A 16593-nucleotide genomic window follows, 5' to 3' on the forward strand; every position below is an offset into this window, starting at 1 on the left:
CTGTATGAAAGGAGCTCAGTGCACCTCACTGGAAGAGGCATGAGCTGTGACAACACAGGTAGGAAGAGGAGAAGGGTGAAGAAGGCACAGTGGAAGTCCAAATGAACAGGTGTTGACAGCACACCTCTGCAAACTGAGTATGATACACAGATATGGAGGCAAGGAATGTCAAAACCAAGTAATTCTGCCATGAATCAGCACCTTCAAGGCCTCAGCAAGAACACTGGGAATGGCCCAAATGGAAACTGAGAAGATAAGGACTATGGAGAGGATCAGGGGTAAAAAACAAGTTTTGCCTCAAAAAGAAAAAAGAGAGTGATGACAGCAACTAATGGAGCTGAATCAGTGTTTGCAGCTTAAGATAACTCGTGGGTGCCAAGTAATTTTCCTTCTGAGTTTCCAAAGTAATTAACCTTTGGACTGAGATTAAGCAGGAAATTAATGAAGTCCTTCCATCACCAAAAAGGAATCTGACAGTGACTTTGATGGGCCCAGGACTGTATCTGAAAGTAGAAGAGAAAATTGGACTCCAGAATGCTGTAATTGAACCGAGTCCAAATAATAACACTTTGACAAGTGTTGCTGCCATAAATTTGAGATCTGGGTGCAGTGCAATTGAGTTGTGTGTCCTGTCACTTCTTATCCAAAAGGATTATACGGATTACAAAACTGAACTCTTTTACTTGGATTCCTTTTTGGACACCAAGCTAGACTTCTCCTCATGCCCCAAAAATGTTCTCTTTTGCCATTTCCTTAGAAAAATGCAGTTTGTAAGTTGCATGAATCTTATCTAGCCAGTATGGATCTTGATTTTTCAGTGAAAACTGAAGTTGTAGGGAAGAGCTGCTACTAAAACAGCATTTAAAGGTGATTTTGCAATTCAAAGCATTTGTCAGGTTTTATTTCTGAGGGTGCAGAGAATAACCACACTGCCTGTTTTCCGAGATGTCCGATATATATCCCTTCGGAACGGTCTGCTCAGGGAGGCGGCAGAGTCACTGTCCCCGGTGGTGTGTAAGACCGGGTGCAGCGCCATGCTCTAAGCGGGGTGGAAGCGTTCAGTCATAGATCGGTGATTTTAGACGGCTTTATCCAACCTAATCAATTCTGTGATTCTATCACTTCTACTGTGAGGTCCAGCCAAAGAACAGCAGTGCGAAACGACAAGAAAACCAGAAACCGTTCCTTTTGTTGCCGGAGAAGCTGCTGCACTTGCAGGCCGCAGCACCCCTCCCCTGGACCCCCACCGGGGAGCTCCGCGGAGACAAAGAGCGCGCAGCGCGGCGGCTGCGGGGTGTGAGCGCAGCACGGGCCGTGTCTCGGGGGCTCTCCCCGCTCGGGGCGCGCTCGCACGGCAGCGCCGGGCCCCGCTCGGCCCCGCTCAGCCCGGCGCAGCCCCGGGGCCGGGCCGGGCCGGGCCCCGTCGCCATGGCGACCGTCCCGCCGGGGCGGCGCGCGGGCGGTGGCGCCCCCTGGCGCCGGAAGGGGCGTGCCGCGCGGCGGAAGCGGGCCGAGCGCCGCAGGGTGTGTGCGCGTGTCCGTGGAGCGGCCGCCGCTGCCGTCGCCTCCCTCCGCCCGTGGGATCCGCGCGCGCCGCCAGGTGAGGGCCGCGGCCGGGGCGGGCATCGGCGTGGGGGGATCGGCACCGCGACCCCGGGGCAGCCCGCCCCGGCCTGCCCCCGCTCCGCTCCGCTCCGCTCCGCCCCGCGCGGGCAGCCGCAGGCCGCGGCGGGCGCGCCGTGCGGGGGTCTCCGCGGGAGGGTCCCCGGTTCTGCCTCCCCGCTCCTGCGTCCCCCGGCCCGGGTAACGGCGTGACCCTCGCCCGGCGGGCGCGGGCGGGCGGCGCCGCCCCTCCCCGGGCGGCCGCGCCGCCCCGCCCCGGTGAGTCACTGGCGGCCCGGGGCGCGGCCGCGCTCACCTGGGCCCGCCCGGCGGGACGGGCCCGCGGCGAGCCCCGCCGGGAGCGGCGCTGCCCGAGCCAGCGGCGCTGCCCGGGGCCAGCCCGCACCGCCGGGCCGGCCTCCGGCCGCCCAGCGCCGGCAGCTCCGTGCCCAGCCGGAGAGCGCAGCTGCCGTGCCCGTGCCCGCGGCTCTGAGCCGGCCCGCGTAGGTGGTCGTGGCCGTGTAGGAGCGCTTTAGAAGGGAATAAAACCCGTTTATTATTTTCCAGTTTTGATCATTCGTGTCCATTTGGGAATAGAGATGCGTTTAGGGAGGACTCCACAGGGAAAGAAGGTTGGTTCAGTCCCAGCGTACAGAAAGGCTGGGCAGTAGCCCAGATCTAACGGGTTTGGGTTTTGTTTGAGGTATGTATAACCAGGTATTAATTGGGATGTTAAAATAACAGTGACATGCAATCACTGTATTGGCATCAATGCATCTCATGCAAAGAACACAATATAAATTGGTTGCTTTCAGATAGATTCCTTATTAATAGTTAAAACACATTTTCCACTGATAGGAGAACAAAAGACACATCATACAGCACCATAAAAGCTAAATTCCCATGGAAGAACATCAGAGGCTTTGGCGGTGTTTGTAATGTTTAGTATCTTCAGTGGCTGTAGGAATATTTGTGTATTCACATGTTCACTAACTCAGGACACCTCAGTCAGAAATTGTAACACTTTTAATATGAAAAAAGATGAGCTTATTTTAATTTTAAAGCAATAATGAGATAAAATCTGGTCTAGAAAAGAAAACAAGAACACAAGTGCCTTTTTCTCCCTTCATATTAAAGGACTGCAGAAATATCCCTTGTATCATATTTTGTTTATTAAATTGGTACCAATAAAGTGATAGACTCCTTGCACAGATGGGCCTGGTGCAGTTTTCTCAACCTCATTATGTCAGTACCGCATGTTCTGATCTCCGCTATTTTGATGTTGAGTCGTTTTATTTTTTCCCGAGCAGGCCTGTGCCAGTATGCAGCTTTTTGTGATGCATGTGAATAAACTCGGATGAGGAGGAGCTCACTAAATAATTATTTGGTTAATGAGGTAAAAGCTCCTACTCTGATCCGTGTGGTATCCTAATACCAGGCATTACAGTAGTGTGTCTATTATATGGCCACATTCCTTGCCCCACCCTGTAATACAAATACTGTCAGTTTATTATTAACAAAAGTGATTTACCTGTGATATGAATACATTATTTTGGCGTGAACTTTATGCCCGGGGGAAGATTTTTTGGGTATAGTCACAATTTCCACCTGGATTTGAGCCAAAAACAGTTCTGCTGGTTGGAACAAAAAGGTGTTGCCATGTGGGGATGTTGTGCTGTGGAAGTGCCAGCATGTCTCCACCTGCAGCTGTACTGAGCAAAGGGCCATAGGCAGGAGCAGAGCTCTGCTTTTCAGCCTGGCATTAGGAAGAACAAGGCTGCTTTCACTAAATTTAAGATGTCTGTACAATATCAGTGTCCCCACGTGCTGTTGGTAGTGGTCATAGGCATTTTGTAATACTCTATGGAGAGTGAATGCCATTGAATGTCATTTTATTCAATTTTACGAAGCAACAAGTAATGATGGCAGCAGATGGCCGGAGCAGGGTGAGGCATGGCTTTATAGAATGTTAATTTTATCTCAGCATTTGCATAGAGACTTGAGCCGAAGGCCAGAGTAGATGCAGAGGAGGCTGAAGTTATGTGCTGCACAAGGTCAGCAAGAATATCACAGCTGTGAAGTCATGTTCCTTCATTATGTTTGCAGGATATTTTACTGAACTTGTTATACCCAAGCTTCTGATGGGAAGATTTTGCTGTTCAGATCTTAACAGAGCTATTCATTTTCAAACATCCCATGGTAGCCTTTGAGGAAACCATCTAGAGAAACACAACTAATAAAATCAAATGCATAATGCTACAGGAAAGCAAGGAAGGTTCCTTACACTCAACTGAAAGAGCTGCACTCCGTTTCCTGTAAAAAAATAAATGTTGGAAGCACTGTCCAGTTGACAGGGAATGCCATCCCCATCATGCAGATACTCGTGTTAGCATGTGTGTACCTGAATGGTGGAGAATGATTTTCTGTTTATTTTAGAAATAATGTCCCCAGAGCTCTTACTCTCTGTAGTTACAGAACTGTAATTTGAGGTACCACTCACCTCACGTGAATGTTTATTTTCAGAATGAATTGCCTGTCCAGAAATCAAATAAGGTGTGTTCACATATTGTTGGAATATTGAACTGCAAATTCTGTACCAGTCTGCTGCTTTTTCTGGTAGAATTTGAGTGGACTTAGAGAGCTTATGACTGGGAAGTATGATTCCCTCCCATTTCACCAAACCTTGTTTTGTATTCTTGTCTCACAGTGAAATATGCAAGTCTGTTAACTTGCAGCTCTGCTCAACATGTTAGTGACCAGTATGTCAAACCAATAACTACACTGCTTTCTCACCAGTTCTTTTCTACAAAGTGGAAGTGTTTGTCTGATAGATTCTCATGCTTGCTGTAGAGAGAAAAACAGTGCACAAAAATCGATGACTTAATTAGCATCAGAAGAACAGGTCATCAAGAGCAGCAGACTTCAGACCAACATAAGCTTATTAGAATTGTCCTGTCAGTTCGATATGTTATATAAGCCAGATTATTTTCAGTGTCAGTTTTCATTTGATTTTTACAGACTTTTTAAGCACAGTTAGTTCTGATTAGTTTTGGCTTTGTCCTAAAGGGCCCATAGGAACGGGAACCAATAAAGGCTACAGAGCAGATGGAATAAGTGCTAAGGAGTAAGCTGTAGTTCTCAAAATCCTGCAGTTTTCTGAAGAACAGTAGCTGCATGTTTTACCCCTCAGCTGTTAATGGGATGTAAAGCTCCAGTTCTGTGTCCATCCACTCTTGAAAGATCTGTGGGTGTACTGACACCAGGTGCTGTTCCCAGGCTGGCCACACCATCCCCTTCTCACTGCATCTTCCACTGAGAGATGCAGGCAGCTACAAACTAATGAGTTTTGCAGGTTCTGGTCTTTACCTTTGATGCTTTGTGATATGATTCAGTCTTGTCCACACAGGTGTAAAGCTTTCTGAAGTGTGAGTAAGCACTTCTAACTTATAGTGCCTGTATACATATTCCTTCTGCATTTGCAAGAGAGATTGAAAGAGCTCCAGGCTGCATGGGAGATAGAGGGAAAAGATAGTAAAAAAATTACATTTTGAGTGTGGGACTTCAGGTGATTGAAATTTCTGGCAGCTGGTGCTATTGGCTGTGACTGCTGGGCAGTGGTTGGCATTCCTTATTGTGAACAATATCCAGTCACTTCTTTTTTGAGGGCTACTAAGTTGTGTTGGACAGATGCTTAAGAAGACAGCATCTTAAGAATTTGAACTGTGTTAATGCATCTAATATCAGAATCTTCTGCTTAGAACAGGCAACTTTCAGGACTCCTCCATGGCTGTGATCTGCACGTCTCTGCACCTTTTTCCATCTTCCCTCTTTTCCCTTTGCCACCATGGCATGGCTTTATCAGTGCTAGAATAGACCATTCCTGTTAGCCTCCTGTTCATCACCTCTGTGTGTTTTGCTCCTAGCTGCAGGTAACCTTTAGTAGATGGCTTCTGTGTGTGGCCTAGGTGTATTTTTAGCTCTAGGCTTTGCTTGTTTCAGACTGTGGCACACTGGTCCATTGTTAGAGTGTGGCTTTCATCTCTCTGGGAGGGACCAGTTATAACTGATAGTTGCTTCTTTGCCTTTTCAAACATCACTCCTTTCCTTGTATCTTTTTTCCTTCTGGCAAACACTTCCCTCTTTTGGAGCTCAAGCCAGCATAGCTCTGCAAAGCTCTCTCCAAGCTTCTAACAAGGTAAGCAATGGAGAATCAAATGAGGATTTTAAGTCTTCCTTTACGCAGCATCCTGGGAAGGTAGTAATGGTAGGCTTACTATCATTGGCAGATATTTTGGTGTGGGCAATTCTTTTCTTACTCCATTTAAGTTCTGTTAAATCTATGTTACTGAATAATACTTGTGTTTCATAGCAAGCCTGATAACAGTACAGATATTAACACAAATTAACTAAACTCAAGCCTGTGTATACTGAATTCTTGTGTCAGAACTAAGCCAGTGAAGCACTCAGGAGCTCCATCTTTAGTGATGAGTTTGAGTTTCATATATGCATAAATGACTTTCATGTGCATAAATTAGTTACATTGCTGAGGAAAATTGCTTGATGAGAAGCAACATTCTAATTTGTGCTGGTATTTTACGTTATACTGGTTTCTGGATGTCTTTTATCCATTAGCTCTTTGTGTCCCTGTGTTTTCCTTCATGTGCAGTTCCTTTTGTGATTTCCTTCATGTGTCCTTATATGAACCCATTGACTCCTGTGAACTGTCTTGTATCTAAATATGTCAGTGAGCTTGATAAAACAATCTCTGCACCCTTTCAAAACTAAACTATATTGTTTGTAAACAGAATTCTGCACAGATGACTTGTCAACAGATTAGACCACTATTGGCAAAGTGCAGATCAAAGATAAAACTAAGTGACTTTTCAATGGCAAAATGTAAACTCTGTTGGAGCTACATGCCTCTGCATTTCAACAAGTAGGCTGCTTCCACATAACAATCACATTCCATGAGAAGAAGAGGAGAAGATAAGATGTTTGCAGTATAAATACTTCTAGAAGCTGTGCAGACAATGAAGAAACGAAAAGTGCTCTGAAACTGCTTAGTTTCAATGTCGTGTTGTTTGGCTGTTGTAATGCAAAAAGCATTGTTCAGGTGTACTTTGTTCATGTTTAGATTTTAGTGAGTGACTAGAGAAATACCACTCACAAATTACTTCCTGCCTTAAGCACATAGTCTGCAAATAGTGTTGAGTTAAGGGAATGGTTTACAAGGTTTGATAGACTCAACAGGGAAAAGTTGGATGGTTCGTCTCAAGGGGAAATGGTCTGATGATTTCCTTGGGCTCATTCTGCATTGGTGCTGTAATAGGCTTCAAATTAGGAAGAAACAATGCACATCACAAATCCCACTTAACCTTTTCCATCATTGGGAGCTATCTGTTTGATAAGCCTGTGGAAACCAATGGTAATATCCCCAGGGTAAAAGTTTACTGGGGAAGAGAGAACCAAATGAATCATGCCTTACCACAAATTGTCACACTGGTGCCCACAGTCACCCTGTCATGAAAACAAATTTGAGGGCTTTGATCTGAAGTCTGTGTGGCACCTTCCAATAGGTCCCAGATTCCACTGGTTTAAAAACAGCACTTGAAATGGAGCTGAAGCAGAGCCCAGCTTTACTTACCAGTAAAAGATCCCTTTTCAGGAGGCTGGTTGTAGTGTTCCATGTCCTTACTTTGAGTGCCTTATGAAGATGGATGTATTAGAATCTACAAGGATCAAACACAAATAGGGGTGAGTGTGACTTGCAGATACCGAGCAGGTACATTTGGTTGCTGGGTTTACTTCAGGAACTTTTACGTAAAATAACAATGTTTGACTTGATATACTGGATGATTTATATTTTTTGCTAAAGTAGAATATCTTCAGCTGGAGGTACAGATTGTGCTTATCTCAAAGTAAGTTTGTAGTTAGGACTCATCCTCGGCAGTGTGAGCAATGTATGAATTTGGGAATGTATCACAGTTGGAATTTGGGTCTGTGTCTCATTGTCCTGTTTGAGGACTTGGCACAGGGGACTGGTTTACCTCTATAATAGTGTGGTAGGTGACCCTTGGAGTAAAATACAAGCTGAGCAGAGTGTGCAAGATGTTCTCCATCAGAAGCCTGTCAGACTGGAATCTTCAAAGATGAGAGCCAGGGAAAAGGCTGCAGCAATCTCTTTCAGCGTGTTGGTTCTTTCTAATAGGACTGTAGGTACTTCTGTAATGAACAGAAGTCTGTGAAATACAAATGTAAACTTACTGTTCTTGTTTGGTTTTTATTTTTCTTTCAGAAGTTTTTTTTTAGGCTGTTAAATCTCAGCCTGACAACTTACTTAGACAGAGCCCTGATTAGGATTTAGGAGTGGGAGAGGATAAGTATTGGTCAATGCTGATGAGAATAACAGCTGGCTGTGTCCAAAAGTGAACCTGCACACCTGAAGAAATTTCACAGATTAATTTGGGTTGTCTGTAAGTTTGTGAGGACCATTTTGATAAAGTCTTTACTTTGTCCTGTGAGCCTGGCCCTGGGTGATTTATTCATTCTCCCTGGCATAAGCTCTTCAGTAATGCTGTGGCCATTTGATGTGCTTTCACAGCTTTGGTTACTAAACTGCATTATCAGAAATTATAAACAAGTTGTTTCTATATAAGCAATTTGTTTTGTAGCAGTGACCATTGTGTGGGCCACGTCCCAATCAGATTTTATGAATGTCAATGTTATTTAAAAGGTCTTGAAAACCTGAGACTGCAGCCACCCTAACTGTGTAGAGTTGTCCATTATGTGTATGTTGATGCATATGTAAAAAAAAAACCCCACGTTATTTTCTGGCAGAACATTATAAATGTACTTCCCATAGTTGCCAACAACTACAGCTTTCCTGGGTATGGTTTATGTAAACCCACAGAAACATCTCTAACTTGCCAAAAATCTTCAGTGTCAGAAGGAGCTGTCCAGTGCTTCAGTGCTCCTAAGTAGCTGTTCTTGTACTGCAGTGGAGAGAAACAGACAACAACAAACAAATCTGAAAAAGCCCCAGCAGTGTCTTCATTAATATCTCCCCAGCTGAGCTGTGGCTGGTAAAGGAAAGAGGAGAAATTCACATAGGGCTGTGCTTAATGCCAGGATGACTTCTGCTGCACTTTGAAGAATGATGCTTTCATATCTTCAGGATTGTCATTTACACATGGAAATTATACATATTTGGCAAAAGGTCAAATATATTTTTTAAAATAAACCCTTTGTATTACTTTATTACAGTTGATAGATTTCCCTCTTATTACTGACTGTAAGATCTTCTTCAGCATGAACTTCCCCAGTGCAGACCATGGAGACATTTTTCTCTCTGTTTATTCCTCGCTAATTGCAGGACAGCCATGGATAAAAGTGAGTTGGTACAGAAAGCCAAGCTGGCTGAGCAGGCCGAGCGTTACGATGACATGGCTGCTGCTATGAAAGCTGTCACTGAGCAGGGACATGAACTGTCCAATGAAGAAAGGAATCTCCTCTCCGTGGCCTACAAGAACGTGGTCGGTGCCCGTCGCTCGTCCTGGCGTGTGATTTCCAGCATCGAACAGAAAACAGAGAGAAACGAGAAGAAACAGCAGATGGGAAAAGAATATCGTGAGAAAATTGAGGCTGAATTGCAGGATATCTGCAATGATGTTCTGGTAATAATCCAACAGCAAAAATAACAGTAGTTAGTACTGCAGCATTCTCCAGAGAGGCTTAAGGAATTTTAGTAGTGCTGGAGACACTGCAGCACCTTAGCAGGGGGATAATTTTGCATAGCTACATACTTGGGTCCAATTCTAGCTCCTAGAATGGAGCTAAGGGAATTTGTTATAAAGGAATATATTTTTTTTAGCAGCAAAAAGCAAACAAGGCCATGTTGAAGACCCCTGGCTGCTGGCTGGAGGGGGTTCACCATGAAAACAAATTTAGATCTGGAGTGCAGACATGAGTCCTGTTAAAAGGCCTGCTGTTTGAATTCCTTAATTAATGAATGCTGACATCCTGAGTCTTGTTTAGTACTTTTTTTTTAATGGACAAGGTGTGTAGTTTGTCTCCCAGACTAATTTTGCTCTTCTTTCCCTCAGACAAGAGGGATTCTTTTTATTGTTGTTCCATTTGCTTAAGATCAGTCAGGAGCAGATGCTGTTAGTGTAGTCAATCATTGCATCTCTTTCTGAGTGCACATGTGCTGCTTATGCCACTGTCAAACTTTTCAGCTGGAGTTGGAGTTAGAATCAGTTTATTGTGGACAATTTCACAGTTCTATATAGAATTCAAATTTGTGGCAGCAAAAGTGACCAGATGTGCAGATTTCCAGCTGCTGCTTTTCATTAGTTTGGTCATGGATGTGGGTTTGCATCAGCAGGCTTAAGCCCTGATAGCCTTCAGATCCTGAGGAGAGGAATTGTGGGTAGGATCAACATAGCACGTTTTCAGCTTTCCACAGATTAGGCTACAAGTAGTTTATCTTTATTTTTTTTCCCAGAGTTTAGACAACAGTAGGCAAAGTGATTAACACATGAGTCTGCGTAAGTCATGACAGAAGTCATTGTTACTGTTTGAACAGTTCATGCTCGCCATTGTAACAAAGGCTCTGTTTCAGACATTATTTTTGTGACTCAGGTAACATCACTTTTTTAAAAATCTTTCTCAGGAACTCCTGGATAAATACCTTATTGTCAATGCCACACAGCCAGAAAGCAAGGTCTTCTATTTGAAAATGAAAGGTGATTACTACAGATACCTCTCAGAGGTGGCATCTGGGGACAATAAGCAAAGTAAGTATAAATTAAATGTCTCTCTGTGGACCAAGCAGAAACCAGTATAAAAACCACTTGTATTCTTTTCCCCAATATCATGTATTTATTTCTTTTCACTGCTGCTCTGTAGTTATGAAGATAGGTGCAGTGTAAGTCACTTTTGGAGAAAGACTTCACTGAAACTAATAAAACTGCTTGACAGATGTTCATCAATGCCATCAAACTCTGCTTGCAGCCCTGACCACAGTAGCCAGTTTTCGAGCATATGTGGCAGTGTAAAATCATTTTCCTGGAGAATGTAGGTTTCTTTCTCATAGAAAGTGCTTTGTTTGTTTGATCTCATGTTTAAAATATGGATTCAGCTCAAGTCTTCACTGTTTGCAAAGTGAAGTGTTTCTCCGTACAGATATGGGATATTGGGTTCCTGGGTTCTAAAGTAATAAATTCTGAAATGGGAAAGTGCTGAACTGTCTGAATTCCTGTGAGTGTCTAATGTAGTCCATGTCTTGCAAACTTAGCTTGATGTCAGTATGGAGCTTATTGTTACTCACTAACCAGGAGGGGACTGTTGGCTTTGCCCTGAAACCCCAACCTGAAACACAAAATTAATGACCTACCTGCAGCAGTTTAGTTACCTGTTCTTCCCCATATGGCTTTGTCTGGATTTATTATTGATAATTATGACTTCTTCAGCTGGGCTGGGAATGAATGGTTTAAACCAGAACACTTAAGTAGAGTTTACATCCATTCACACTGGTTGGAATTTGTTGGATTTTATTTTAAGTTTCTATTTAAAAAATCTATTTCAGCATTAATTGTTCGGCAAGTGGAAGGCTTTTGCATGTAAAAACATTGAAATAAGTGTCTGTGAATAGGTAATTGTATGAATTTCTGGTGGAATTGTAGTCTAGGCTGAGAATATAATTGCTTCCCTTGTGAAGTAGAGAGATGTATTGTGTATTTATGTGGTTGTAATTGCTTCTTGCAGCAACGGTAGCAAACTCCCAGCAAGCTTATCAGGAGGCATTTGAAATTAGCAAGAAAGAGATGCAGCCAACACACCCCATTCGACTTGGTTTGGCTCTAAATTTCTCTGTCTTCTACTATGAGATCCTAAATTCTCCTGAAAAAGCCTGTAATCTGGCAAAGACGGTAAGCAGACTCTTCATATCACCAATTTTTGTGGAGGCTGAGGAGGTAATTGCATGGTTACAGTAGCACTTTGTAGATGATTATGCTTTTTCATATCAAATTCCTTAAAAATGCTGTCATAAAATGCTTGTCATTGTAGTCTAGTTTCAGGTAAGTTGATTTGCTAGACTAGCTTAGCTTTGGGTAAGGCTAATTTGCTACTGCAGCTGTTCCAGTGACAGGGAAGACAAATTGCCTCTGTTTAATGTCCACCTAATTCTCTTTGAATGTGTTTGTGTCAAAATGGAAAACACTTGAATTAATTTAGCACTTCTAAAGTGAAATATTTCTTTAGATTGGAGCACTTAGCCAGTACATGAAGTGTTGTCTGTGTGCCCATCTTTGTAGCCCTGAATGTCCTTGTTATCCATGTGCATGTGTGCCTCTTCCAGAGGTCTCTTTCCAGAGACCAAAAAGAGCTTTTGTGATGGGTTGTAGCAAGTAAATAGCCAGTCATTTTTTCCTTAGCCTTCTTCCTAAAATAGGATTAGTCTTCTAAATGGAGCTTTTTGCATCTGTGAATATTGTCTGCTAGTAACTTGAATAACAGGGCTTTAGGTGAATCTTTGTGTTGTTAATATGCACTTCAGTAAGACTTTGTAGCAAGAAGTGATGCTGTAAAATGCTGCTGCTGTTCTTGCTTTTTTTAGTCAAAATGCTTGCATCTCTTTGAAACCTGAATGAAGAAATAGCAGTTACGGCTCTCAGACTCACAGTATTGATTTTCATGTGTAACAGATGGATGGGAAGAATGGCTTTGTTAATCTCTAGTGGAACATACCTGATTTCCTCTGCTGTTTTGAAAAGAAATTGGAAACCTTCCTCCCCACTGTCGAAAAATTTTGTGTTCCATTTTCTTGTCTACTGATTCATGTGCAATATATATAAATATATACTTATTCAAGTAATGGTACCTTTGTGTTTCACTGCTTATTTAGACCAAGGAGACCTTCCTTTTTAAAAGAAAGTCTTATTTTTAAGTGTTGTCTTAAACCTGACTTCAAGTTATGTGAACCATTTTTCAGCATGACACATAGTGTGCTCTTGTCTCTTCAGTGTTTGGAATTGGCATTTAGTAAAGTTTTTCTGGGCTTTTATCTGGACACCCCTGAAGACTTCTGTTTTCCCCTGGCTGTCTAGGATCTGGTACTCACTTTGTTTTACATTTCTTCTTGTGGTGGAAGCTAAAATACTGGAAGCTTTTTTATAGAATGTGGATAGTAATGTGGCAGTTTTTAAGTTCTGTATAAGCAGAAGTGACTTCAGAAAGCTGAGTATGAAAGGGCTGTGTTTATGTTTCTAGGCATTTGATGAAGCAATAGCAGAGCTGGACACGCTGAATGAAGAGTCTTACAAAGACAGCACCCTGATCATGCAGCTGCTTAGGGACAACCTCACTGTGAGTACCATGGGGCAAACCACTGCACTCTAGGCTGCTGCACTCTGAAGTGGGACTCAGCATCTGAAAGCTGATGCGGTTCTGTGCCGTTAAAAGCTTTTTCTGAGGCATTAACTGCATGTGTTAACTGCGATGCTTTTTGTAACCAGACCAGTTAGACTTGCTTGTTCGAACTACGAATCATTTGTTAACTGCTGTAACAAACTCAGATTCCTTTTGTAACACAGAGTGGAGTTTGTTCTCAACAGTTTTATGTGGAACTTTCCAGCTTGTGCTAGCTTCTTGCCTATCTTTTATTCATGTTCTAGTTTATTATTCTTCAGCTTTACTATTAAGTTCAGTTCTGCATTGCTTTTAGCTGAGAAAATTGCACAGCTACTACTAATTACGCTGTCTTCCCTTTCCTGACAATTGTAATTAACTGTGCTTCCAGCATAAACACATGTTTGTATTTCCTTACAGCTATGGACGTCGGAAAACCAGGGAGATGAAGGGGATGCTGGGGAGGGAGAGAACTAATGGCTGTCACGCTTCACTATATGTTCAATGTCACCCTGTATCCTACACATAATCCCTTTGTGCGACAAGCAAAAAGAATAGTACATTGACTTTCACAACCTCAACGTAGCGAAAACTGTCTGTGGGGTAAAACCGGTTGGTGTTTTGTGTACCTAGAGCGGAGGTCGGTTATTCCAATGGCATTCCGAACTTTCCTATTCTGAACATTTACAGTTCCGATTACCGTGTTTATATTTTTAACTGAACACTGTGATGATAATAATAATAAAGGGTTTTGTGATTGCAATTGACTTTACAAAACTCTTATTGGTAGAAAAGTAGACATCAATTGTGTAACTCTGGCGAGCTTAATTTGGCACCAAAATAGTTGAAATACAATTCTGTTGTAAAGTTGTACAGAAAGTTATAGAGATTCTATTGTCACACTGGGGCACGGAAGGAAAACAATCCAATGTATGGCATTCCAGCTAGGGACACTGCTATGAGGTAGTTGAACAGGCACACTCTGTAGACATTTGTAACCGAGTCTGAGGCACCACTTTCAGTTAAAAGCTCACTTTGTCAATCCTGTCTTTCTGGGGATGGGGTTTGTTTTGGGGAGGAGGGAAACAGGGGAGTTAGCAGCTTGATTTCCAAACTCTTTACACAGGCAGATAACTGGGGTTTGACTTCTCAAAGTGCTTTCATGCTCATACCACATGCATGACTAAGCCCCTTCCCACAGCAATAACTTTTACCTAGTTACAGCTTAGATATTCTTCAGTAGTAAAAACTCTTGGTTCACTGCCATGGACTTGCAATAGGAGAAGATTCAATTTTTTGAATGGCCTTATTAGTTTGAATGATACCATGAAGTGATCTGCCACTTTTGCATTACTTTATTCTTAGGTAAATAAAAATCTCCATGGTATTCCCATTCTCAGTTTATCCTGAAAACTTCCTAAGTAATCCACTGAGCCATCTTTTAGTTCACTTTATTCTCCCACCGGACTCTGTTCATCCTTGACCCTTTCACCTGTTTAAACTCCATTAAAGCAGTTTTGGACTCCCATATGCATCATCCTTTCTTTGGTTCCTGGTGATGTCAGGATGGTGGATGAGGCCTTCACCTCACCAAGGACAGGTTTCTTCCTTGGGTGTTCGAGAGCTGCCAGTGCTGTTGTATTCTTCAGCTCTTGTCTGCCATTCTTTGGTAGTACCAGGAAACTGGCTCAAGTACTGGCTCAAATATTCAGGATTTCCCATCTTGTACTGGAATGCAGACCTACTCATCTGTAATGCTTGTAATATTTGAGCTCCAAATGTCCTCACCTTACCATGTTTCAAACATGTCCCATTAAACAAAACCTAGTAAGAGTTGCGTGAATAATGCAGTGGAAAAGATTAGGAATAGTCACCTATCAGTCCCGTGGTATCATCCCCTGCCTTCACATTCCACTTAGATATAGGATCCATCTGTTTGTCCATCTGTCTGCTGAAGAGAATTTCATGCACTGATTTTAAAACTCCCCTCTACTAGCTGAACAAATTGTGCAGTTAATACTTGGCGCTTGATAAATGCAGTAGTGAATGTGGAACCGAGCCTGTCTGTATATCTGGTAGCTCTTTTCGCTTTGTTTTTACTGACCAGTATTCTGCCTAAAGTTTGCTTCTGTGACGGTTATATTGCCTAGCACACACGTGGTTGTGAGAATAGTATAGCAAAAAGAAATACCTGGTTATTGATGTACTAGATTTGTGTATGTCTTTTAAACAGTTCTAGTTTCACCTTACACAAAATAATCAGGAAAGTGTAAAAGAATTCAAAAGTGAATAATAAAAAAAAAATTTTATCATTTGGTTGTCTGTCATCTTTGCTGTAGTACTGCTGAAACCCGTGGTAGTAAAATCACCACTTCTATTCAGTTTTCAGTTTGTGGATTGTGTGAGTTGATTCATGGTTTACAAATACCGAGTTACTCATTTCTTCAACTAGAAACTTTCCCACACACCCTCCCAGATTTGGAGGAGAAAACATTTTCTCTTCTTTTTCATCAAGGGCATACTTGTAATATATTGCCACTGCAGGGCTTAAATGCAACTCTGAATAATCGTTTAACTTGCCATGAGTCATTGCCTATTGTAGGGTCAAACACACTGTAAAAAAAACATCTGTTGGTTACATTTAGAGATTTTCTTGGGAATATTTTAAATACCTGCTCTGTGCACAGGACTGGCCTCACCTCTGCACACCCAGCTCTGCTTGTCTCACACTGGGCTGTGCTAAAAGAACACCAAGAGTGCAAAATAGCAGAGGTGCACTGGACGTAAGAACACTTGAAGGGATGGATGGCAGTAGCCAGGTAGCAGATGCCAGGCAGCCTGAAAGCTTCCAGGAAGCTTGGTCCTGCTCCCAGAGTGTGGCATCACAGAAGTATGCACAGTGGAAAATATCACTTGGCTGCTCTTGATTGACCAATGAAGGCATTAGGACAAAATCTAACCAGCTGTTGCTTGACCACTGTTCTGGTCTGTGCCATGGCTTTACATGGTGGTTCCTCCATATCTGTAATTATTACTACTTCATCATTTTCTTCAGCCTTTATGGACATACCTAAATGTATGCACATACCACACATCTTAAATTATTTTATAGTGTGCACCAACTCCCAGTCTGACTCATGTTGATGGCATTGTCAGCTCTGAGAAGAAAAATCCCTGCATCTGCTAGCTGTTCCTGTTCAGAGACCACCTCCTGTCTTAGTCCTTTCACATAACATCTCATCCTTGCTTGTCTCTTTTGGGGAAATCGTGAGCTGAGGAGGCTGGTCTGCAGCAGTGATGAGTTGAGAGGGTGTCCCCATTTTTTATTTAATTCTGTCTTTCTGGGAAAGGGCACTGCAGCTGACCCAGCCACAGTAAGAGTCCAGGTGCTCTCAACATTTTTGACTCATCAAACTGTTGCTGCTGCAGCCTCTCATTCTTGGTGCTGATGCTGATCTGACCTGCGGGTGAGGCATCTTGGTGTGGGAAACCACCAGAAGGCTTTTGTGAAGGTGATGGTTCTGATTGCCTCGCAGCTGACCCTTCTGAGGCTGCAGGATGGGGTGGAGCTGCCTGCGGCTC

General features: G+C 42.9%; 1 protein-coding gene across 1 annotated transcript; it reads left to right on the forward strand.

Annotated features, from left to right (window-relative positions):
* Positions 1 to 1485: 1485 nt before the first annotated feature.
* Positions 1486 to 15323, forward strand: YWHAB (tyrosine 3-monooxygenase/tryptophan 5-monooxygenase activation protein beta). Its single transcript, XM_021527865.2, has 6 exons — positions 1486 to 1600; positions 8975 to 9275; positions 10274 to 10397; positions 11368 to 11531; positions 12874 to 12969; positions 13432 to 15323. The coding sequence occupies exons 2-6, from the start codon at positions 8982 to 8984 to the stop codon at positions 13486 to 13488; spliced, it is 735 nt and encodes a 244-aa protein (XP_021383540.1). The 5' UTR covers positions 1486 to 1600; positions 8975 to 8981; the 3' UTR covers positions 13489 to 15323.
* Positions 15324 to 16593: the final 1270 nt, after the last annotated feature.

The sequence above is a fragment of the Lonchura striata genome, chromosome 17 (assembly GCF_046129695.1).
Source record: "Lonchura striata isolate bLonStr1 chromosome 17, bLonStr1.mat, whole genome shotgun sequence".
In the NCBI taxonomy this organism is placed as follows: domain Eukaryota; kingdom Metazoa; phylum Chordata; class Aves; order Passeriformes; family Estrildidae; genus Lonchura; species Lonchura striata.